Genomic DNA, 24,859 nt, shown 5'->3' with positions numbered 1-24,859 from the left:
GCTGTTGATGTTCCATTTAACCCAGCTGGCATCTTCTTCAGGGGGTGGTTTGTATGTGGAATGAGCTGCCAGAGGAAGGGGTAGGCACAGGGACCGTTATCAACAGTTAATAGATGTTTAAGCTGGTACATGAATAGGAAAGGTGTGGAGGCAGTTCAGAGGAAGGGTCACTCAACCTGAAATGTTTACTCCGACTTCTCTCTACAGACCTGCTGAGCTTTTCCAGCAATTTCTGTTTTGGTTTCTGGTTTACAGCATCTGCTGTTCTTTTGGTTTTTATTAAGATTTAGAGGGATATGGGTCAAAAGCAGGCAAATGGGACTGGTTTAGTTTGGGCAGCTCAATCAGCATGGACAAGTTTGGACTGAGGAGTCTATTTCCATGCCTTGTGATTCTGACTCTACAGTCTTCAGTCACCTACTTTCACTCTTGCTTCCAGTCTCTTGGCACCTTGCAGCTTCTACCTACTGTTCAACATTGCAAACTTCCATTTCCTGAATCTGAGTGGTTAGGAGATGAATGGTGCAAATAAAAATGTTTAATGTCTTGATTTTCTTTCCCAGATTTGAATTCATCCCAAATGGAGGACGGATTTACTATGAACGCAGGAGCCAGCCACCCTTCCTGGTGCTGATGATGGAGAGTTACATCAATGTCACAAAGGATCTAGACTTCTTAAAGTAAGCTGATTGACATCTGTTAGACATGCTGTGATGTCTGTTTGGGTTTTGAGTGCTTTCTTCCACTCCATGTTTACCCTGGGGACTGTGGATTGAGCAATCTGTTGTGCTACCGTGTTAACATCGCTGGGGAGCATTTTTATATAAAAAGGTATTAAGTGAGTATGTCAGTAAACTGTGTCCAACTGTTTTTTAAAACCCAACAGGTTCATTGATCCTTCAGGGAATGTTGTCTGTATATACCTGCTCTGGGCCTATGTGACTCAAATCCTGAACCAGTCTTCACTCTGAAATGTCCAGAAAGCCCTGTGCAAGCTGTACAGGTGTATTTCTACATTACAGCAGTGCGGAGGTGTTCTCTTGGGTGATTGCGCGATGAGTGGTAAATACGCCCCCTTGCCAGAAGACACCCCAGTGAAAGGATTTTGGCAAAACTGGATCTCTATAACTGAGCAAAGGGGTTCCAGGCGCTTGTGCTGTTCACATCTCCAAGCTTGATTAAAATGAAATGTAACTTTTTTTTTAAAAATCAGGCAAAGTATTGATCTCCTGGATAAGGAGTATGAATTCTGGATGAACAATCGAGTCATGCCTGTCAGTATAAGAAGCAAAACTCATCATCTGAATCGGTATATTGTGGAAGCAGCTGGCCCCAGGTTTGTACAGATGTGAACTGCCCTCTCTCTTAGTTTTTGTTATTCAACATGTTCCTCAGATTTACTACTGGGGGAGTAACAGATGAACACTTTATGACCTCTCTACCTTTAGCATCATATTAGCATGTAGCAGAAACATGTGCTAATTTAAAAAACAAGGCAGCAAAAGCTGTATGAGGACAGAGACTAGCAACTCTGAGGGGCCTATTGCTGGGAATCTCTAGAGTTATTAATCTGTTCTCTTCTGATTTCCCATAATTTTTTAAAAATTCAAATTTATTTCTTTTTCTTAAAAACAGGCCGGAATCCTATAGTAAGGATGTGGAATTAGCCCAGACAGTCCCAGAAGGTAATGTTTACTCTAACAACCATCTTAATGGCAAAAGAGGCTGGAGGAAATTTGGTTGATGTAGATGGTGTGCTGTAACAGCTTGATGCTGTATCCAACTCTGCTTTGCAGGTTTGGGGTGTTTTGGGGGCACTGTAGAGACCACTTCCAATTAGGTCATGGTTTGCTGTTTTGTGGTTGGAGAGCCACTGGCCCAAGCTATGCAGTGAATCTACAATTAGTGTTGAAGCCCAGATGAGGTGCATCTAAACTAAAAGAGCATTGTCAGTAAAATAAAGCTTGACCTTACAAGGGCTTAATGACACCATTTGTTTTTGTCCTCAGCTGCCAAAGAAGACCTGTGGATGGAGCTAAAAACTGGAGCAGAGTCGGGTTGGGATTTTTCATCTCGTTGGTTCATTGACTCCAATGGGAAGAGTAGTGGGACATTAAAAGACACAAAAACCAAACAGGTCCTCCCTGTTGACCTAAACTCTATCCTCTGCAAGAATGAGCGAATTCTGGCAATATTCCACAAGCTGCTGGGTTGGTATTGTCCTGTGGCCAGTGCATAAAAATCTTTTGTTCTTTCTGATGTAAGGAAGCAGAAGAGCACCCGCTGTTGCATTTAACAGACACTGGCAATGCATTAGTCATGCAAAAAAAGGCAGTCTGAATCGAGGACGCCATGCCTAGGGTCACATGAGCTGCAATGTCATTTGTAAGCACCATTTCAGCGCTTGACCACTTTGGCCCGGCTGACTGGCCTACTGCAGGGTCTGAAGTTACATTCGTTATGTTGTTAAAGCCACCAGCAAACACCACCTATGTCATTTATAGTTTTATTTGGATAGTCCCATGCAGGTATTGTCTCCTGCATTTCTCAATCCAAAAGTAATTTGGGATTTTCAAGGTCCTGTTGACTGTTACTACTGGAACATTGTGTGGAGATGCAGTGGTTTGGCTGTGATGGTCTATGAGGCTTTTGCAGGAAGTGGGATCTGAAGCTTGATCACTTGGTTCAGGTCTGTGTGTATCAGTGCATGCGTTTTGGTCTATCGTGAGGTAGCCTCTCAGTGGGGGGACTGCAATGGGGAGGGATGGTCAAGTTCAGATTCTCTTTCTATTTCATTGATATTTCTCTCTCACTGTCACACGTCCAGCCCACTATGAAAGTCACAGTCTCCTGATAAGTGCCTCAGGTGGATTGTACCGAGAGGTGCCTGAGTGTGGTGACATACTCTGTGTACGTGGGCTCTGTGAGATGTCCGCACTGAGATGGCAGTGATTGATATCTCAAACTTCTGTACCATTCCTGTCTTCCCCCAATACAAGTGTCCTTTGGCTGATATGATCCTTAAATCATCTGTCTTTACTTTTCAGGTAATTTTTCTCAGGCACAGTACTATGAGGATGCCTTAAAGCATCGTATTGAGGCTGTACACGATGTTTTCTGGGATGAAACACGAGGTGTCTGGTTTGACTACAACTTACTAACTAACCACAGCAACACTGCCTTCTATGCTTCCAACTTGGCTCCTCTCTGGGCTGAGTGTTTTGCTGAGCAGGAAGCAGGAAAAACCGCAGAGGTGGTGATCCGTTACCTGGAGGTAATGACTAGTTGCCCCAAAAATACTTCACTTGGATGGGATTGGGGTTTGGGGATGACGTTTCTCTTGGCCTCCAATGAGTGAATGTTTGCCTGGATCTTCAAGACTGAAGGTTATTTCACACACCATGATTTCTGGGACTGACGCTGAAAAAATTGACATTTTCAGTTTAGCGTCATTGTTATTGTTAATTATTGGCCTATACTGTGTTGCGGAGGTTTGATTATCCTGGTAAAATTGACAGTTCAGTGGCTGTTGACACCAGATAGTCATCTGAGTTTCACATACCAATAGCAACCCAATTCATGTATTTATATAAAAATTAAAATACTGCAGATGCTGGAAATCAAGAGAAGAAGGATGCTGGAGAAACTTGGCAGGTCTGGCAGCATATGTGGAGAGAAAGGAGTTATTGTTTCGAGTTTGGTACGAAATATAAATTGGAGGAATACCTATTTTGATGGTCTTGGGCTGCTCATGGGTAAAGGGACTGCCAGAAAGTGGGAAGCCTTCAAAACTGAGATAACGAGAGTTCAGAGACAGTGTGTTCCTGTTACTGTGAAGGGCAAGGCCGATGGATGACAAGGGAAACTGAGGCTTCTGTCAAGAAAAGGGCAGCATATGTCGGGTATGGACAGGTGGGATTGAGTAAATCACGGAGAGTACAAGAGCAGTAGGAGTATACTCGAGGGGAAATCAGGACGGCAAAAAGGGACATGAGATAGCTTTGGCAAACAGAGTTAAGGAGAACCCAAAGGGATTCTACAAATACATGAAGGACAAATGAGTAACTAGGGAGAGAACAGGGCCCCTTAAAGATCAGCAGGGCCGCCTATGTGTGGAACCCCCAGGAATTGAGTCAATTGGATTGAATTAGCTTTATTGTCATGTACTGAGAGGCGTACAGTGTAAAGTTTATAAATTCTCACTTACAGCACCATCATGGATCCAAAGATACCCAGGTATAGCTTCAGTTCTAAGGCTCGCTACAGAATCAAGAAACGAAGAAAATGTTACCTTTACAGCTGTATGTAGTATAACCGAGGTCAGAAAAACAAGAAGCAAACGTTTAAAAAAGATAAACATCACAGTTTGTTTCTAAGCATCTCTGCAGTAGACCAGCTCAGGGGGTATCCATGAGGTCTGTTTGCTGCTACCATGCTCTGGACTTAACTGTTATCCAAGGCTGAGACAAGGGAGGGGTGAAAGAACAGGCAGAGCAACTGAGCCCCAGCTGGAGCATCCTACTCTGCTGCCAGGGGATAGATTTGATACTAAATGAGTATCTTGTCTGCCTTACTGTGGAGAAGGATATAGAAACTAAAGAACTGGGAGAAACAGTGATATTGTGAAGTGTCCATATTAGAGGAGGTTGTGCTGGATGTCTAAAGGCGCATCAAGATGTATAAATCCCCGGGACCTGGTCAGATATTTCCCACAGTTTTTGTGGGAAGTGGTGGCCGGGCCCTTTGCTGAGATTGTATCATTGATGGGTGAGATGCTGGTATGGCCAGAGGGTAGCTAATGAGGTGCTGTTATTTAAGAAAGGTGGTCAGGAAACGCCAGGGAACTATAGGCCAGTGAGCCTTGCGTCAGTGATGAGGGGATTCTGAGGGACAGAATTTACATGTATCTGAAAAAGCAGGGAATGATTAGGGATAGACAACATGGATTTGTGTGTGGCATGTGCGTCTCACTAACTTAATTGAGTTTTTTGAGAAAGTGACAAAGAATACTGAAGGCAGTAGTGGTGGATGTTTTCTGAACACACTTGAGAAAGGTGATTGCCAAAGTTCCACGAGGTAGGCCGGTTAGCAAGGTTAGATTGCTCGGAATCCAGGGAGACCTAGCCATTTTGGATATAAAATTGGCTTGAAGGTAGGACCTTGGGGTACAGGTAGGATAGTGAAGAAGGTGTTTGGTATACTTGCCTTTATAGGTCAGTGCGTTGACTGTAGGGGTTGGGAAGTCATGTGGCCGCACAGGACTTTGAGGCCACTTCTGGAATACAGCATTCAATTCTGGTCTCCCTGCTATAGGAAAGGCATTAAATTTGAAAGGATTCAGGAAAGGTTTTTCAAGAATGTTGCAGGGGTTGGAGGGTTTGAGCTATAGGGAGAGGCTGAATGGTCTGGGGCTATTTTCCCTGGAGCGTCAGAGGCTGAGGAGTGACCTTATAGAGGTTTATAAAATCATGAGGGGCGTGGATGGGGTGAATAGCCAAGGAAATTTACCCTGGGTGGGGGAGTTCAAAACTAGAGGGTCATAGGTTTAAGGTGAGAGGGGAAAGATTTAGAATGGACCTGAGGTGCAATATCTTCCACACAGAGGGTGGTTTGTGTGGAATGAGCTGCCAGGGGAAGTGGTGGAGGCTGGTACAGTTACAGTATTTAGAAAGTATGTTAGTGGGAAAAGCAGTGCGTTGCAAGCATTGGCACTGGGTCCCCTGCTTTTTGTCGTCTATGTTCACATCCAGATCATTAACGTGGGAGATATAGTTAGTAAGTTTGTAGATGACACTAAAATTTGTGGTGTTGTGGACAGTGAAGAAGGTTACCTCAGATACAATGGAACCTTGGTCAAATGGGCCAAGGAGTGGCAGATGGAGCTTAATTTAGATAAAAGTGAGGTGCTGCGTTTTGGTCGGACAAATCAGGGCAGGACTTGTGCACCTTTTAATGGTCGGCTGTTTGGAGGGATATGGGCCAAATGCTAGCACATGGGACTGGATTAATTTAGGGAATCTGCTGGGCATGGACAAGTTGGAGCAAAGGGTTTATTTCTGTGTTGTTTAACTCTGACTGTCTGTCTGAAGAGTTTTGTTAGTTTCTGTTGGTAACTATGTCTCTCCAGATGCTGCTAGACCTGCTGAATTTCTCCGGTACTCTGCTTGAAAATGTAATACGTGTGAAAACATCAAGACCTTTTTATATAAAACAAGATTGACATTCAGCCATTTAAGGAGATTTAAGACAAGTGACAAAAAGATTGGCTAAAGCAGCATGTTTTGGAGTGAAAAACCGGTGACCATGATTGGGTGAAGCCAATAAATGGTGGGCTCTATAAACAAACTGCAGCGTTTTCTGTATATCCCTCACCATATGTGTGACCTGTGCTTTTCTTCCCAGGGCCAGCAACTACTGTCATACAAGAATGGAATCCCAACATCCCTGGTGGCAAGTGGTGAGCAGTGGGACTATCCCAATGCCTGGCCACCACTGCAGGAAATGATCATTGAAGGTAAAACAATTCTACTTTCATTTCATTGGCAGGACAATGATTCTGGGGTGGACAGGCAGAATTTAAAAAAACATTACATGCTGCTGTTGGTGGGAAAATGTATTGATTTCACGATTTATATTCCTGTTGTGCTAAGCAGTTGATAGTTTGTGGGTACCCCAGAGTATTCCAGTTCTGGAGTAGGAGAGATCATCCTCCTTAGGCTTGTGCTTTTCATCCATCGGTGGCTGTTTGAGCAGCAGGTCTACAGTAGCTAACTGGAGCATGAGTGTAGTTAGGAATAGCTGATTTCGGTCTCATGCAGCCACAGTGTCCTAAATGGATGTGTATGGAGGTATTCATAAACACTTGTTTTTGACCAATCTCTTTTTCTATCTTTGTCCAAATTGAAAGTTTATCTGTTTCCACATGTACTCGGTGATGCCCAATATCATCTCACCAATGCCATCACTATTTTTGTCTTTGTTTATAAAGACAATGGCTGAATTCTCTTCGCTAATGATTTTGTTTTATTTCACCTTCCATTGCGACGAACCAGCCATCAATATTTGGCTGATATAGATTTGTTCACAACTTTGACCTCCCACCTGTCCTCGGGTTGAGCTTGTAACAGTCTACCTCTACATCACCAAGGCTACCTGCTGCCATTTCTAAAGCATCTAACAATTACAGCAATGGATGAGACCACAGAAATTTGAACATGAAGAGAACTTTGAAATCGTGGTGTCAGTGATTTACGGAATTATTGTAGGTCAGCGAGCGTAGTAATGAATCAAAATAGCGTGTCTGTAGCATTTCGGACAAGCCCACGGGTGAAGGTCAAAGCGAAGCTGGCTAGGAGAGCATTACAAAGGGATGGATGAATAGTTCGGCAGCAGATGAGTTGTGGCAAAGTTCAAATACTTTAGTGGTTGAAATAGATGGAAACAATGATTTTATCAAAGTCTGGTTCAGTCGGTCACCAGTCAGGGAAGTGATACAGTTTATATTGAGGCCTGGTTACTGTGCGTGGGAGTGTCAGGGTCATTTCCCACTGAAGAGCATCCCTGTGGCATTCAGAACTCAAAATACAACCCTGGACAGGAGTTTGCGAATCCAAGCAGCAGTGTATGGTTTGCGGTATTTTGGAAAAAGTGCACACCTTTTTTAGTTTTAACTGTCTGTAATTTGGAAGGTGGGAAAGCTGAGGATTGCCAGTAGTTGAAGCTTGGATGGTGAAAGAACAGATTGTACAGTGAGGAACTTTGTGTTGTTGAGGGACTAAGGAAGGAACCCGATAGTTTATTCTATATTTATTTAATCTGTTGTTCCCTGTTCTCCCTGTGAATATCTCTGTATACCAGGCAAGAATCTCCACGAAATCATCTGAATTTCTGTTCAATTCATTATTGATTTTTATTAAATAACCCAGGCCTGGCAAAGTCCAACTCTGAGGCAGGCCAGAGGATTGCATTCCAACAGGCGCAGAAGTGGATCCACTCAAACTGGCGTCTGTATGAGAAACATCAAGCTATGTTTGAGAAGGTGAGTGTAAATTTTTTTTGAGGGGTGATTGCTATCACAGTTATTCTGCAATATCCACCAATTCTCACTTTGGTCTGATGTAACACAGTCCACTTGGTTGTGGCATAAGCTTGGTTGCTTTCTTGATGTGGTTCAGCTGATTGGGATTCAAAGGTATGAAAGTCATGGCTATCTCTATATAGGGTTAATTCTTGTGCTGTTGTATTAGGTTAAAGTGTAATACAATAACTCGAAGCTCATCAAATGTGGTAGAAATGGGTGATAGTTGCGTCTGCAAGTGACTGAGCACTGCATTCATACAGCGCCTGTCAGCATAGCCTAGAAACTGTTCATGACGAGCCAAACTGCTTTAGATAGGGAGGTGTGACACAATTCTCAAATGGATCATCCAAAGTTCATGCAATCATAGAATCCCTAGAGTGCACATAAAGGCTATTTGGTCCATAGTCCTGACCAACCCACCAAAGAGCATCCGACCCAAACCTGCACCCACTCTGTAATCCCGCATTTGCCATGGCTAATCCACCTAACCTATACATCCATGGACACCACAAGCAGTTTATTATGGCCAATCCACCTGAACTGCACATCTTTGGACTAGGGGAGGAAACTCATACAGACATAGGCTGAACTTGCAAACCCCACCCAGACAGTCGCCTGAGGTTAGGATTGAAAGCAGGTCCCTGATGCTATGAGACAACAGTGCTAACCACTGTAGGTTATACGTAAATTGAAAAGCAACCTGCTAATATTGGTATTGCCTTACCTGTTGGTAGTAAGGTCTTCAATCATTTGTCCCTCCTGCTACAGAGCTGAGACTAAATACCTTTTCTCTTTATTCTTGCAGTACGATGTCAGTGGGAACGGTAAACCAGGCGGTGGTGGAGAATATGATGTCCAGGTCAGAGCCTCTCTATTGACTCTCATATCTCTTTAAATGGATTTGAATTGTCAGTGGTTCTGTGTCAGAGGTTGGGATGAGCGTCAGGTAGAGCAAAATGTGGGTCGAAGCACTGGGACCTTGAGCAAAGTCAACCAACGCAGAATGTTGTCAAATCCTTGGAGAACCCCATAGCCAGCCAAGCTCTCTGTGGCCTACTTCCATTCTTTACTAACACAATTCCAGGTGTTCCTGCACAACACAAAGAATAGTCCATCATAGGAAGAGGCCATTCAGCTGGCACTCTGTCCCACTCTCCCTGCTCTTTCTTTCAATAGCCATTCAAAATTTTTTCTTTTTTTACTAAGCCCCTTACAACTGAATCTGCTTCCTTTGCCCATTTGAGCCGGCACATTCCAGATCATAACGTGTTGATGAAATTACTTTGCCCTCTCCTCCCTTCTCATTTTAATTTGCAATATCCACCCCCCCAAATTATTTTGTCAATTAGCTTAAATCTGAGTCCTCTGGTTACTGACCTTTTGTCTCCTTGGAGACTCCGATCCTGATCCAGATTAAGACTTGGATACGTTCAAAATCATCATTTTTATCAAATCTCTTCTGTCCTCCATAGAGGACAATCCCAGTATCTCCAGCCTCTCCAGAGCTGAAGTTCCTCCTCCCTGATCTCAATGTATTACATCTCCTTTTTGCATTCTCTGTCTGAAGGCAATGCTAACCAAAACAATCTTTTTCTGAACCTTGGTCCATGTGTGACTTTGCGCTGCTCTGCAGGATGCTGTATATGTTTTGTATGCCTAAGGAAGATGTAGTTCAGTATCAGAAGTTAACTGTTCATTCAGTTACATCAGCTGATGCAATGTGAATGGTTGTGAAGCTTCTGGAATTTGATCTCAGGGCGGGAGTTCAGTATAGGGATGTCTGAATTAGATGGTAATTCACAATGAGTTGTTCATTGTTTGACTTGTGGAGCAAATGACCAAGTCCTCCCAGGCCTCTAATCAGAGGTAGGAGTTAGCCGATTTCAGGCAGGTGGACGGGAATTTTTTTGAAAGGTTCTGTTGACAGTTGTTGGCATTCTTTGAAGGTGTTTTCCCTTTAGATATCACAGTCACAATTGTTACAGCACAGATAGAGGCCATTCAACCCATGTCTGCATCATGTCACTAAATAAGTGATTTTCATTTAATGCCATTCTCTCACCTTCTCAGTATACATGTTCTTCCTTTTTAGATCTGCTTCATTGACACCCTCAGGCAGGCTTTAACCTTTCCTGCATGACAAGTTTTTGTTTGTGTTGCCTTAGCCAATTTGTTTAAAATCTGTGTTCTAGTTTTCTATCTTTACAAGAGGGGAACAGTTTCTACCCATCTGCTTCATTCAGATTCTCCGTGATTTGCTTCTGCTGTTGGATCTCTCCCTGATTAGGTTCAGTATCTGCAGCAAGCCTGTAATTGGAGGAGCCGTAAGCCATTAGCAAATTCAGTGCTAATATTCAGGGTTTTGATTGGGATCCATCATCTAGGGTCTTGAGTGAATTCCAGGAGGACCAACCTGAACTCCAAGTCATAAATGTCTCTGCAGGATGGAGAGTTTTTCTAAAATCGGGAATGCATGTAGTACAAAACTTGGGTAAGCATTGAGTAAGAGCTTCCCTAGAGTATTGTCCAGTTTTGGTTGCATTCCTCAAGGAGGGATATACTCCTGGTATTCTCTTAGCAGTTCCAGCAGGCTGATTCCTGGGGTGAAGGAGTTGTCCTGTGAGGAAAGATTGAGCATTTTGGAATGATGTTATGAGATACGAGATTTTGAGGAGTCTTGACACACTGGGAAATGTTTACCCTCATGATGAAGAACTTGGAGTTCTTTTGTTTTAACCTATATCCCTCATTTATGACACAAGAGTTTCTTCAGTTGGGATTGTTGATCTTGGCCAAAGAGCAGTGAAGGCTAACTCTCTAAGTCAGCTTGAATATATTCAGACTTTTTTATTGAGAGTTAAAGGTTATGAGGCAAATGGAGTTGAGGCTAAAACCTTGGTTTAGTCGTTAGTTAAAATGTAATTGAATGGCAGTGTAGCCTTAGAGAACCAAATGGTTTATTTTTGTGGTAACAAGGTGTGGAGCTGGATGAATGCAGCAGGCCAAGCAGCATCAGAGGAGCAGGAAAGCTGACATTTCAGGTCTAGACCTTTCTTCAGACCCTTTCTGAAGAAGGGTCTAGGCCTGAAACGTCAGCTTTCCTGCTTCTCTGATGCTGCTTGGCCTGCTGTGTTCATGCAGCTCCACACCTTGTTATCTCAGATTCTCCAGCATTGGTGTTCCTACTATCTCTAGTCTATTTCTGTTCTGTCTGGTGACTAACACTGTGCTGTGTCCCCACAGGTGGGCTTCGGGTGGACAAATGGTGTGGTACTGCAGCTCTTGGACCAGTATGGAGACCGACTCACATCTGGGGTCACAGGCCTGGCGTGCTTCACTTGGCTCGCTGTGCTTCCAGCCAATTTCTTGCTCTCTCAATTCTGAAAAATGGTGACTGCGTTGTCACTAATTAGGAGCCTTCTGATTCTATCACTATTTGGCAGCACTGCCCTCAGTCACTGCCTGTTCCAGGGGAAGGTAGAAACTAAATGTAGGAAAATATGCTCAGTTAGTGAAGGGAAAGAGATGTAAAAATATATATAAAGATGTTTATGATGATGGTGGTGGTTGTGGAGCGGTGAAACCAGGTCTTGAAAGAACGCTGGTGAAGCTTCTGCTGTTTCTCTTTAAACCACTTCCTGTGTTATTTCTTCTGATCCTGTTCTTTGCCTTGTGTGACATGTGACCTCTTAAACATGGACTGAGCATAAACAGCAATAAAAAATATCTCCTCAGATTGTTAGCCAATATGGTGTGTTTAATTTTTCATAACTCTGGTTAAAAGTACTCCAAGGCATGCACCAAATAGCTGAAGACTTAAACTGCAGATACTTGGAAACCTGTGGTTCACACTTGGGATTACTGTAATGGGCCCCAGCAATGGGGAGGTGAATGTCCTATCTCTTTTTGGCAGGCACTATTCCTGATTGTAATCGCACTAGCGAGGGTGCAGAGGAGATTCGCCAGGGTGTTTCCGGGACCACAACAATTCAGCTATGAAGAAAGATTACCTGGACTGGGGTTATTTTTGTGAGTGGTGAAAACTGAGGTTTGGTGGGTGGGGGTTGGGTGGGTGCAGAGTTGTCGTTGGGGGAAGAATCTAATTTGAAGTGTATAAATTTATAGGAGCATAGGGAGAAATTTGCTCATAATTGAGGGGCCAGTAACTACTGGTGCAATTTTAAGGTGAAAAACAAGAGCCTTTGAAAACTTCGGGAGCAGAAAATAATCAAGTTGTGACAATTGGAGTTCAGTGCCTAAAAGGCAGGAACATTCCAATATTTAGGAAATATTTAGAGGACTGCTTCAAACATCATAGCATATCAAGTGCTTGAAAATAGGATTTGAACAGATAAGTGTTTGATCAGTGTGGATACAATGGGCTGAAGATTTATTTTCCATGTTATACAAACTGTAACTCTGCGTGAGGTGGTGTGTGTACTCTGGGTGAGGATATGAAATACTTAGCTTTGGCAAATCCTGTGGTCAAAGAGCAATTTGTTAGAATGATGGTCTTGTACCTTCAGGGCAAAGAGGAAAACAGTTAGTTATTTTTAAAGAAAGTGTGAAGATATAGATGCTGGAAATTCTGACTTCCATCATTTCCTGTTTATATCGCTGTATATCACTGGGAAATTGATGGATCTATTGTCTCTGGAGCACACTGATTTTCAGTAAGTGAAAAAGTAGTTTACTGTTTCCAAGGTAGTTTGATAGAAGTTTTACATTGAAAAATCTATCAATTCTAAATCTGTAATGAATAACAGAAAAAAATCTAAGCTATCTGTCTCTCTTAAACCTCTTTTAAAACTAATAGCTTAACGTTCATAGACTTTGTGTGCAGATAGAGACAGTTCAGCCGAGCATTCTGCAGCATCATTGTTAGGACCAGTTCCCTGGTCTCCCGGCTCTGCATGCTATTTTTATGCAAATTGCCCTCTTGAATGCCTCACTTGAGCCTATCTCCTCCACAGGCAATGCATTCCAGACCCCAAGTGAATGATGTGTGAAAGGTTTTTTTTAAAATTACCCTTGCAACATTCTTTTTCTTTGTTTCTTTACTTTCTAACCAACTTGTTCAGAGATATTACCACACACCTCTGGAGCAGATGGGACTTAAACCTGGTCCTCCTATTTCAGAGGTAGGGATGTTGCCACCATGCAACATGATCCTCCTCTTCAGTATGCTCCTGAGATGCTGCTTGGCCTGCTGTGTTCATCCAGCCTCACATTTTATTATCTTGGAATTCTCCAGCATCTGCAGTTCCCATTATCTCTTATATGAAATGCTTTTCACCAATAACTTCAGAGAACCTTAGGACAATTCAGGACTGGATAAAGAAGAGTATGGCTTTTAGCAAGCCCAAAAGGAGCAATTGAGCTATGGCCCTATAGGAAGTAAGCCAAGAAAGTACTTAGAGCAAAGCAGGGGCATGAAAAAGGATTTGGCAAACAGGACTAGGGAGAATCCTGAGATGTTTTAATTGCATTAAAAAGGTTAACCAGGGAAACAATAGAGCTAAGGGGGCAATCTGTGTGTGAAGCCGCAGGATATTGGAAGGGTGTTGAATGAACATTTCTGTTTGATCTTCACTCTGGAAGAGGAGAACGTTTGGTACAGAATTCAGGAAAATGGACTGTGAGGAACTTGCACAGTTTGATACAGGAAGTAGGGAGGTATTGAAAGCTGCATCAGGCTTAAAAACGGACAAATCCCCCCCACCCCCGGTTCGGATGAATTACTTCCCAGGTCGCTGTAGGAGGTTAGGCAGGAAACACAAATTTTTAATTCCTCTCTGGCCACTGGGGAAGTGCCAGAGGATGGCTAATATGGTTCCACTTTTTAAAGAGGGAGTACAGATGAACCAGAAAATAATGGACCATTGAGTCTCACATCAGTGGTAGGAAAACTATTGGAGAAAATTCTGAAGGAGTGAATTAATAACCACCTGGAAAGGCATAGGTTAATTAGGGATATTCAACATGGCTTTGTCAGAGGGAGGTCATGCCTAATTTGTCTAGTCTGTCATCATAGCAACAGACTCTTTGGTCTAACCAATTCACACAGACCACACTCCAAAACTAAACTCATCCCACCTACCTGTGCTTGGCCCATATCCCTCGACACCTTTCCTACTTCTGAATGTGTCCAAATGTCTCTCAAACACTGTCACGGTACCTGTGTTCACTACTTTCTCTGGCAGTTCATGCCACACACAAACCATACTGTTTTTTTTAAAAAAAGAACAGTTGCCCCTCAAGTCCTTTTTAAATCTTTCTCTTCACCTTGAAGATATGCCCCCCCCAGTTTTGAACCCCTCCACGCTCTCAACAAGATCTTTACTATTCACCTTATCTATGTCCCGTGGGACAATATGGAGAGGTAGTTGTGATGTAGAATGTTCTGTGTGAAAGGGTGATGGAGACGGATTCAATTGTCATTTTCAAAACGGAATGTGAAGGGTTGCATTAAAGAGTGAGTTTAATTGTGAGTTTCAGACAGCCAGAACAGGTCCGACTGACACTCTGCACCCTCCTGTGGGCAATGACACGGGGGGCGGGGCCGGAGGAATCCTTCTACAGCGCGTCTCAAACCTCCGGAAGTTACCTCTTGCAGCCAGCCTGCTATCATTGGCGTTCCGGACGTGGACCAATAGGCGGGCAGAAAGCCACCATCCGGCCGCCCACGTCGATGTGGGCCAATTGATGGGCGGTTCGGTGGTGACGTGGACCAATCGGAGGTCGCCGCGTTCAAGCGGGGCCTGAGCCCGGAGCCGGCGAGAGAGAGACACACACGACACACCGGGCCGGGCCTGGGGTAGAGACCGGGTGAGAGACGCCGGGTCGGGCTTGTGGGGGGAGAGACCGGGTGAGAGACGCCGGGCCTGTGGGGGGGGAAAGAGGCGCCGGGCCGGGCCGGGCTGGGCTTGGCCTGTGGGGGGGAGACGGGCAGGGATTCTGGTCTTGACGGGGTTGGCTGGGGGTTGTCCTGTGGTGGGTGTCCGCCCGGGAGGAGCTCCCTGGCCGATGGCCGGGCTCTGAGCCTCCCGGGGGGGTCTGGAGTTTGGAAATGCCGCCTGAGGAGTAGGTCGAGCTCCCCGAGCCCGCCCCTCCATTCAGGGTGGTCTCCATGCCCAGCTCCCTGAGATTCCCGCCGACCTCTGCCTAAAACATAATGACTGAGCGTCCGCAGAGATCCCGAGGATTGGTAACCCTCCCCACCTGGCTGCTGGCCCCCTCATCCTGAGTGTCCCACCCTAATGCCACCCTCTCCAGCTAGTCTCTGCGCGCTGCCCACTCCTCCCACAATCTTGTTTCAGTCAGATCATCTTCCCAACTCTGGGGGTAAAAGGTAAATCTTCTAACTTCGTCTTGATAAGGCAGCACCTCATCCCATGAATCAATCTCAGTGAATCTTCAGTGCACCCCTAAAGTGCAGGCAACCGTCTTCGGATAATAGGCCCAAAACTACAGACTGTGGTCCAAACCCTGTTTGAGGATTTGTTACTCTTTGTGCCGGGGGTAACGTGTCTGCCCTAAATTTATCTATTTAACTTTGCAGTCTCTTTGTGTCCTCCTTGCGGCTTACCTTCTCACTCAGTCTTTCATGTCAGTGTCACTCAGTTATCTTAGTCATTGATGTAGATGGTAAAATGCTGAGGCATAAGCCTGTCTATATTTATAGGTGAATGATACTAGTCAATCTTTTACAGCCACCTGAAAGACAGCCCTTCCAACAGCACAGCACTGCCTCAGCATTGACCTTCCAACAGTGCAGGACTGCTGCGGTAATAGGTTGAGGTACTCACCTAAATTTAATGATTGAGTTTCTAAAGTGGACTTGAACTCTGAACTTTCTGATTCCAACTACTGAATCACAGCTGGTATCATCAGTTGTGTACTAACCTTATTCAGTAGCTTGTTTGATTTCCCTTTGTATAATGCCATAAATAGTGGCAAGCTGTTTCTGACTATTTCATCATCAGTCTTCATCTGCTTTGCAAGTTGTTGCTGTTTATAGAAAGATAGCAGTGGTGTTATTACTGGATATAGGAAGAATGTTCATAGCTTTATTACAAATTGACCTGCAGGCCTGAGATCTTTACATCATGATAACTGGCAATGGGAGGTAGTTTGTGACAAAAAAGGCCAACACTTTGAGAAGGTGATGCTTCGAATGAAGTTGGCTCGTGAACTCCAGAAACTGGTTCTCAGTTCTGCTACTGGGTGATTTTAAGTGTTTATTTTGCTGGCAAACATCAGAAGCTTTTGTATTCTGTAAATCAGTCGTAATGGATTTAATTTTAACCACTGTTCAAGTGATGCAGGTTATTCTTTATAGGCTTATTGAATTTTAAGTTGAATTGACTGTTGCCTCATCAGATGAGTGATAGATAACGTTTTGCTGAATCTACAGCTAGCTAATTGGATCACCATTTTATTTGAGAACAAATCATTTTGGTTTCATACCACCACAGTCAGCCATGTTGTACTGAAGGTGTCACAGTGAAAAACTGTGTCTTGAACCATTTTGCTTCAGGTGGATCAATGTCGAATTGGTAAAGTAGGTTCCTAAGTTCCTGCTGCTGAGGTCACCTGTCTCCTGCATATGGCAAAGTAACTCCGGCGAGATTCCTCCATATAATTTTGTCTCCTAGGAGAGGTGAGGGAAAGGTAAACAGTTTCAAGGAAGGATGTGACTGTGTGCACAAGAGATTGCAAATAGATAACTCGGCAGCTGGCAACTGCAAGCTGTCATTGAAGGTGGAACAGAAGCAAATAGATTTGGTGCTTGTGCGTTCATGACTGGGGACCCTGGTCTCTGGTTTTGCTGCTGGCTGATTTCAAGTGTTTGGTTTGTCAGTACACATCAAGTTGTGCAGTGTATGTAAATATGTGTATAGTTAGACTTGCCTTGTCCTGTGATTCCCATGGCAGTGTTGGTACTAATGCCCAAAGCACATTGCATAAATATATTGTATAAGCATTGTTTCTCTCAAATATAATGTGGTATGGCTGTAGAAGCTACTGTACTGAGGGTTATACCATTGAATTGTCAGGAAACTGAAGATTGTGAGAATCTGACTCACACTTTTTTTAAACCCGATAGGTAAACCTTTACAATGGACAGCAAGATGGGACTGTCAATTTGGATGATATGCTTTACCCTTGCACACTTGGTCATGCACACGGGTATGTTTAACTTAGCTTTAACTAAGATGCTGCTACAAGATGTGATCTGCAATTTTCTGTGTGAATAATTTGAACTCTTGTCCGCAGTCAGCTGAAGGCTGAAAGATTAGGAGCCTGATTGCAGACATGTGCTTTACCATGAAGTGCTGTTGATGACGTCTTCTCTCCGATTTGTATATTGTAATTTGATCTTTGTAAATCATTGAAACACTTGGCGGGGGAGGGCGGGTGGTGAAGTAAGTTTTTTTTCTACATAGAATAGATGGCATCAATATTGTCTATTTAACCCAACCAGTTCGTGCAGATAGTAATGCTACTCTAACACTATATCCTTGTCCTTTGTATGCTTGTTTGATCTACACTTAGTCTCAGCTGTTCCCTGTTGTGCTGAGTTCCACTTTCTCATCACTTGATAAAGATGTTTCTTCTGATTTCCATATTGGGTGTATCAGTAACTATGGTCTCTTCACCCTATATCAAAACACTGTCAATGCCTATGATCACTTTAAAGTGTTCCATCAAGTCACCTCTTTGCCATCTCATCTCTTTCATGAGAAAAGAGACCCAGCCTGTTCATTTTATTCGTATGAGTATAGCCTCCAGATTCTAGTATAGTTTGTGTACATGTTGATTGCAGACTGCCCCCTGCCCCTATCCTTTTTATATAATCTAGCAACCTAATGTGGTCTGATCAAATTCATTTAAAATCCTGATAATTATAGCTGCAGACTCCCCTCACAAATGTAATATTTCACCAATGTTTATTCTTTATGTACAAAATAAAGCTTAGTTGTAAGAAGTCTCATTGCACATTGGGTCATCAGTAAAATAAATACTTTCCTGAGTGGTACAGGCATTGAGAGTAGCTGCAAGAGAAATAGTGCTTTGAGCGGTTTCAGTTGGAAGATGTTAGAATGAGCACAATGCTGAGCCTGAGAGTTTAATCTTCCTTTTGTCTAGATTCTGATTGGGTGATTTGTGAGCCAGCATTTAGAGCTGACTCTGCATTGGAGAATTATTTCATACTCGGTCCAACTGACAGCCAGGAGCATCAAAAATGTGATGGTTGAAGTGTTGCTTTTCCCTAAGGCATATGCCAGACAGTGGCCCTTGAGGAAATGACTCCCCAAATGCTGGTCCAGAAATCTAGTAGTTATGAGTGTTAGTAGACCACCATCCTCACCTGCAGGGCTTCTGAGTAATGAGCGGGAAGACGGTTATTTTCATGCAAAGTCCTTTCTGTCACCAAGGTTTGCTCAAATCTTCACCTGCCAGTTTTGTTTTAAATGTATTCTTCCCAGGGATGTGGGCCCCTATAATGGTCAGCATTGGTTGTCTGTCCCTACTTGCCCATGATTGGCTTGCTAGGCCATTTCAGAAGAATTAAGAGTCAGCCACATTGCTGTGGGTCTGGAATCACGTAGGCCAGATCAGGTAAGGACAGCACATTTCCTTCACTGAAGAACAAGGGTGAACCAGATCAGTTTTTACAACGATTGAAAATGGTTTCGTGGTTGCTGTTACTGAGATTTGCTTTCAACTTCACATTTTTAGAATTATACATTACTTGAATTTTGTTTCCACCAGCTACCACAGTGAAGCATGAACCATGTCTCCAGAGCATTAGCCAGTGATTCTGAGTGGCTAGTCCAGTCATTGCCACCACACTGTGTTTGATGACTCAGCAATTCTGAACACACTGTCCACCACATTGTGCTTGGAATCTTCAATCTTACTCAGTGGTGTGATTCTTGGGGTGATGGCCAGTTTATGGGACGATTCATTTTGTGTGACTAGAATGCTCAATAGACCAAGCTGAGCCCCAACAACACACACAACCCTCCTCCTGTACCCTTCTCTCTGCCATTACCAGTCTGATAGCTTCTATTTTACATGTGCTTCTCTTGTGTAGATTCAGTAGCAGTGATGTCTGTGGATTTGGGCAGTGAATGGATGAAGATTGCCATTGTGAAGCCGGGAGTGCCCATGGAGATTGTATTAAACAAGTACGTGCTCCTTAACTACTTTACCAATGTAATCCTCCAATTCTGATTCTGTTTATACTGAGCTGGGTGTGTTTTGGTTGTTGCAGAGAATCGAGGAGGAAAACTCCAGTTGCTGTTGCTTTAAAAGAAAACGAACGACTCTTTGGGGACAGTGCAGTAGCCATGGTGAGACTTTAGTTTCTCAAGTTGGACTGAGGTGCCTGAGTGAGAGATCCACCTATATTTGCATTTAGGGAATAATGAGCAGTTCTGTTTTTCCTTTCTGCTGCCATGGTGCAGGATGTGATGGGGATGCAGTTCCATGTCTGTTGGTCACTGTCTAGTCCTCCCCTCAATAATGAGTTCAGATAGTGTGTGTATATGTCTTAATGTTGCAGCTGCGTTTCTTATTTTAAAAGCTGCATTTATCTAATACCTTTCACGCCCTGTGGAATATCCCAAAGCACTTTGTGGTTACTGAGATACAGATGCTCAACTCTGAAAGATGTATCCAAGCAGAGCAGCCTGCGTACTGATTGGTGCAGTTGTTTTCATACGAGTATGTTGAATTTTCTCGGCTTCCTTTTGATACATTTCACAGGCAGCAAAGAACCCCAAAGTGGTCACCCGTTACCTACAGGATCTACTTGGGAAGCGAACGGAAAACCCACAGGTGGAGCTGTACAGGAAGCGATTCCCTGAACATCAGCTCGTGGCAGCTGATCAGCGGGGCACGGTGGTCTTCAAATTTTCAGAGTGAGTATTTAAACGAGCCAGATAAATAACCTTGCTGGAGGAGATGCTTCACAAGATAAATGAACCTATTGATTGTTTCGTTTGTATTTCAATCTTGAATGGATTCTTTTTGTCCTTTTAGGATTCAGGTCTGCAGCCAGTAATTTTACCTTTGAGAATGCAATTTGACAGCTGTCACTGCTGTTTCTGTTGATGCTGCTGTTAAGCTCACTCATACCTGCCAAATCTGATCAATTCTCTGTAGCGCTGCAAGATTATATAAGGGAAGGCTGAATTGAGGCACATCAAGTTGCACTTGTTCAAAAGCTGCTGAGAAAATCCTTCACTTTTTTTTTCTGTTTGTGCTTTGAACTTCGCACCATCCAGTCCTTACTGAATATTGAATAAACAATCGTGTGTCTCTCTCTCTCTGTCTTTCCAGTGAATTGTATTATTCCCCTGAGGAGATCCTAGGGATGGTGCTGAATTACTCAAGAATTTTGGCTCAAGACTTTGCAGGTTGGTGCAATTTTCCTTTAAAACTTAAGCATTTCCCTTCTGCTGTAGGTTTGACCTGATGTCATGTCATAATTCCACCAATCCTAGTGGCTCTCCTGTTCTGAAGGCTCTGAGGCAGTGTTATTTTTTATTCATTCACGGAGTGAGTGTGTTATTGGCTAGGCCAGCAGTTACTGCCTGTTCCCAGCTGCCCTTGAGAAGGAGATCGTGAGCTGCTTTCTTAAACTGATGCAGTCCGTTTGGCATTGGAAAACCTATAACGTGCTTTGGACGGGGCAGTTCCAGGGCTTTGGCCCAATGACACTGAAGGGACAGCGATAACATAGCCAAGTCAGGATAATGAGCTGCTTGGACGGAAAGTTGCCAGAGTCAGTGTTGCTATGTATCTGCTACCCTTGACCTTGTAGATGGTAGTGGTTGTGGGTTTAGAAGCTGCTGGGTGACGATCTTTGGTGAATTACTGCAGTGCATCTTGTAGATAGTAAACACTACTACTGAGCATCGGTGGTGGAGGGATTATCAGTCAAGCCACAGCTTTGCTCTGGATGGTTTCACATTTACTGAGAGTTGTTGGAGCTGTAAGCATCCAGACAAACATCCCCACTTCCGACCTTATGATAGCGGAAAGATCATTGATGAAGCAAAGAACAAAGAAAATTACAGCAGAGGAACAGGCCCTTTGGCCCTCCAAGCCTGCGCCGATCCAGATACCCTATCTAAACCTGTCGCCTATTTTCCAAGGATCTGTATCCCTCTGCTCCCTGCCCATTCATGTATCTGTTTAGACTTAGAGCCACATGTATCTTAAATGACGCTCTCGTGCCCGCCTCTACCACCTCCGCTGGCAACATGTTCCAGGCACCAACCACCCTCTGTGTAAAGAACTTTCCACACATATCTCCCTTAAACTTTTCCCTCTCTCCTTGAAATCATGATCCTCAGTAATGGAGTCCCCCACTCTGCGGGGAGAAAGCTTCTAGCTATCCACCTGGTTTATACCTTCATGATTTTGTAGACCTCAATCAGGTCCCCCCTCAAACTCCGTCTTTCTAATGTAGATAATTCTAATCTACTCCAACCTCTCTTCATAGGTAGCACCCTCCATACCAGGCAACATTCTGGTGAACCTCCTCTGCACCCTCTCCAAAGCGTCCACATCCTTTTGGTAATGTGGCGACCAGAACTGTACACAGTATTCCAGCGTGGTCAAACCAAAGTCCTATACAACTGTAACATGACCTGCCAACTCTTTGTACTCAATATCCAGTCTGATGAATGATAGCACGCTGTATGCCGCCTTGACCACTCTATTGACCTTCCGGGTATAATGGACCTGAACACCTAGATCTCTCTGTGCATCAATTTTCCCCAGGGCTTTTCCGTTTACTGTACAGTTCGCTCTTGAACTGGATCTTCCAAAATGCATCACCTTGCATTGCCTGGATTGAACTCTATCTGCCATTTCTCCGCCCAGCTCTCCAATCTATCTATATTCTGCATTTTCCGGCGTCCCCCTTCACTATCTGCTCCTCCACCAATCTTAGTGTTATCTGCAAACTTGCTAATCAGACCATCTATACCTTCCTCCAGATCTTTTACCTATATCACAAACAACAGTGGTCCCAACACGGATCCCTGTTAAACACCACTGGTCACTGTTCTCCCTTTCGAGAAACTCCCTTGCACTACAACTCTCTGTCTCCTGTTGCCCAGCCAGTTCTCTGTCCATCTAGCTAGTACACCCTGGACCCCATGCGACTTCAGCTGAGGATGGTTGGGCCTAGGGCAGATCCTGAGGAATTCCTGCTAAGGTGTACTAGAGCTGGGATGACTGACCTCCAACAACCACAACCGTCTTTCTATGTGCCAGGTATGATTCCAACCAGTGAAGAGGTTTTTCCCTGATTCTTATTGATTCCAGTTTTGCCAGGGCTCTTTGGTGTCCTGGGCAATCACTCTGGAATTCGGTTCTTTATAGCTTTTGTTTAAACATGGATGAATGAGGTCAGGAAGAGAGTGACTCCGGTAGAACCCAAAGTGCATGTCAGTGAGTAGTCTATGACTGACCAAGTGCTGCTTAGACCACAAGAAATAGCAACTGTAATAGGCTCCTCAAGTCTGCTGCGCCAGTCAGTAGGCTCGTGCCTAATCCGACATTCCTCACGTCCACTTTCCTGCCCTTTCTCTATAACCCTTGATTCCCCAACTGGTCGTGAATCTTCCCTATTTTGACAGCTTGCTAGCACTGTTGATGACACTTTCCACTACTTTACAAATGATCATAGACTGGGGCAGTAGTTGTGGGTTCCACAGCGACTCAGCGGTTAGCGCTGTGCCTCAGTGCCAGGGACTCGGTTCCGATTCCATCCTCAGGTCACTGTCAGTATGGAGGTTGCATGTTCTCCCCCGAGTCTGCGTGGATTTTCGCCGGGTGCCCTGGTTTCCTCCCACAGTCCGTGATGCGCTGGTTAGGTGGATTGGCCATGCTTAATTGCCTGTATTGTCCAGGGATGTACAGTTCAGGTGGTTTGGCCAAAGGAAATGCAGGATTAAAGGGGCGGGTCGGATTCTCTACAGAGGGTTGGTGTGACTCAATCAGTTGAATGGCCTGTTTCCACACTGTAGGGATTCTGTGATGGCCTGATTGGGTTTGTCCTGCTTTCTGTGCAGAGCACATACCTGAGCATTTTCCACATTGTTGGTTTGGTGCCAGCGTTGTACTTGTATGCTAAGGGTGTGGGAAGTTCTGGAGTGCATGCCTTCACTACTGTTGCTGGAATATTGTCAGTGCCCAAAGTACCTGGTGCGTCCAGCTGTTTCTTAATACCATGTGGAATGAATGAAATTGGCTAAAGTTTGGCAACAGAAAAACTGGGTAACTCAGGCAAAGTGAATCATCTACTCAGCACTTGTGGTTGAAAATTTAGTACAGACATTGCACCCTCATTTTTTGCACTGATGTGCTGGGCTCTCCTACTACTGATGATGGGGATTTCAGAGGAGTTTCCTTCTCCAGTCAAGTATTTTAATTGTCCAGCACCATTCACAACTGGATGTAACAGGAGTGCTACGATTATATCTGACCCGTTTAACTCAAATTAAACAGCAAATGGTAGTTTGGCATGCAAGTAGTCTTGTTTTGTAGCTCCACCAAATAAAAACCAAAAGAACTATGGATGCTGTAAATCAGGAACAAAATCAGAAGTTGCTGGAAAATCTCAGCAGGTCTGGTAACATCCGTGAAGAAAGCCTCAGAGTTAATGTTTCAGGTCTGGTGACCCTTCCTCACCTAACCGAAATGTTAACTTTGATTTTTTTTTTCCTTCACAGATGCTGCCAGGCCTGCTGAGCTTTTCCAGCAACTTCTGATTTTGTAGTTTCACCAGGTTGATACCTCACTTTTAGGTATGCTGGTTTGCTCCTGGCATGTCCCGCTGCAATCTCCATTGAATGGGAGTTGATCCCCTGGCTTAGAACATAGAACATAGAACAGTACAGCACAGAACAGGCCCTTCAGCCCACAATGTTGTGCCGACCATTGATCCTCATGTATGCATCCTCAAATTTCTGTGACCATATACATGTCCAGCAGTCTCTTAAATGACCCCAATGACCTTGCTTCCACAACTGCTGCTGGCAACGCATTCCATGCTCTCACAACTCTCTGCGTAAAGAACCTGCCTCTGACATCCCCTCGATACTTCCCACCAACCAGCTTAAAACTATGACCCCTCGTGCTAGCCATTTCTGCCCTGGGAAATAGTCTCTGGCTATCAACTCTATCTATGCCTCTCATTATCTTGTATATCTTGGCTTGATGGTACTGATAGAGTCGGGCATATGCCAGATCACAAGGTTACAGTATTGCTGCTGGTGGCCCACAGTGCCTCATGGATGCCTCATCATTGAAACATGGAATGTGTTGTAACAGAGATACAACAGGGACTACGGGTCAATAATTCAGGAGCTGGAAACCTGGCTGCATGCTTTCCCTGAGTAAAACTTCCTTCAGTCCAAAACTATAACCAGTGATGGAGTTTACTTAGCTCGTAATTCCATTCCTGACAGATTAATATTTACTGATCGTTTCACTCATCATCATCATCATACCTAAAGGGGCTCTGAACTTCCCACGTAGCGCATTGACATGGGTCTTGGCAATCTTTCTGTAGAAATTCAGACGATGAATTGAATTTTTTCTGACACAAAGCAATACAATGGTTACAGCATGGAGAGAGACCATTTGGCCCATTGTGTCTGTGCTTGAATCGTTTCCACGCCCTGGTCTTTTCCCTGGTGAGCTGCAAATGATTTTTGCTTCAAGCTGGAGAATGTGAGAGAGTAAGCT

At 44.1% G+C, this 24,859-nt stretch overlaps 2 protein-coding genes across 6 annotated transcripts in view; both read left to right on the top strand.

The window, feature by feature from the left end:
- treh (trehalase (brush-border membrane glycoprotein)) overlaps positions 1-11,814 on the top strand; it is a 32,769-nt gene extending 20,955 nt beyond the window's left edge. Inside the window, exons 8-16 of the mRNA XM_059639073.1 lie at positions 564-680; positions 1,214-1,336; positions 1,636-1,685; positions 2,010-2,210; positions 3,048-3,274; positions 6,403-6,514; positions 7,926-8,038; positions 8,886-8,939; positions 11,324-11,814. Of these exons, the coding sequence (XP_059495056.1) occupies positions 564-680; positions 1,214-1,336; positions 1,636-1,685; positions 2,010-2,210; positions 3,048-3,274; positions 6,403-6,514; positions 7,926-8,038; positions 8,886-8,939; positions 11,324-11,464 (1,138 nt within the window). The 3' untranslated portion in view covers positions 11,465-11,814. The remainder of the gene's footprint in view (positions 1-563; positions 681-1,213; positions 1,337-1,635; positions 1,686-2,009; positions 2,211-3,047; positions 3,275-6,402; positions 6,515-7,925; positions 8,039-8,885; positions 8,940-11,323) is intronic.
- Positions 11,815-14,796: 2,982 nt separating this feature from the next.
- The window catches only part of hyou1 (hypoxia up-regulated 1), a 37,369-nt gene continuing 27,306 nt past the window's right edge, over positions 14,797-24,859 (top strand). For 2 of the 5 annotated variants that reach the window (XM_048562105.2, XM_059638916.1), the window contains exons 1-7: positions 14,799-14,908; positions 15,793-15,880; positions 17,190-17,272; positions 19,185-19,278; positions 19,365-19,443; positions 19,859-20,013; positions 20,435-20,511. In XM_048562105.2, coding sequence (XP_048418062.2) covers positions 17,203-17,272; positions 19,185-19,278; positions 19,365-19,443; positions 19,859-20,013; positions 20,435-20,511 — 475 coding nt within the window. In that variant the 5' untranslated portion in view covers positions 14,799-14,908; positions 15,793-15,880; positions 17,190-17,202. Of the gene's footprint in view, positions 14,949-15,792; positions 15,881-17,189; positions 17,273-19,184; positions 19,279-19,364; positions 19,444-19,858; positions 20,014-20,434; positions 20,512-24,859 lie in introns of all 5 variants that reach the window. The other 3 variants (XM_059638918.1, XM_059638917.1, XM_059638919.1) reach the window with 3 other exon arrangements.

This window comes from Stegostoma tigrinum, chromosome 32 (assembly GCF_030684315.1).
Source record: "Stegostoma tigrinum isolate sSteTig4 chromosome 32, sSteTig4.hap1, whole genome shotgun sequence".
In the NCBI taxonomy this organism is placed as follows: domain Eukaryota; kingdom Metazoa; phylum Chordata; class Chondrichthyes; order Orectolobiformes; family Stegostomatidae; genus Stegostoma; species Stegostoma tigrinum.
The sequence above is the reverse complement of the archived record's forward strand: the minus strand, read 5'-3'. Positions and strand labels throughout refer to the sequence as shown.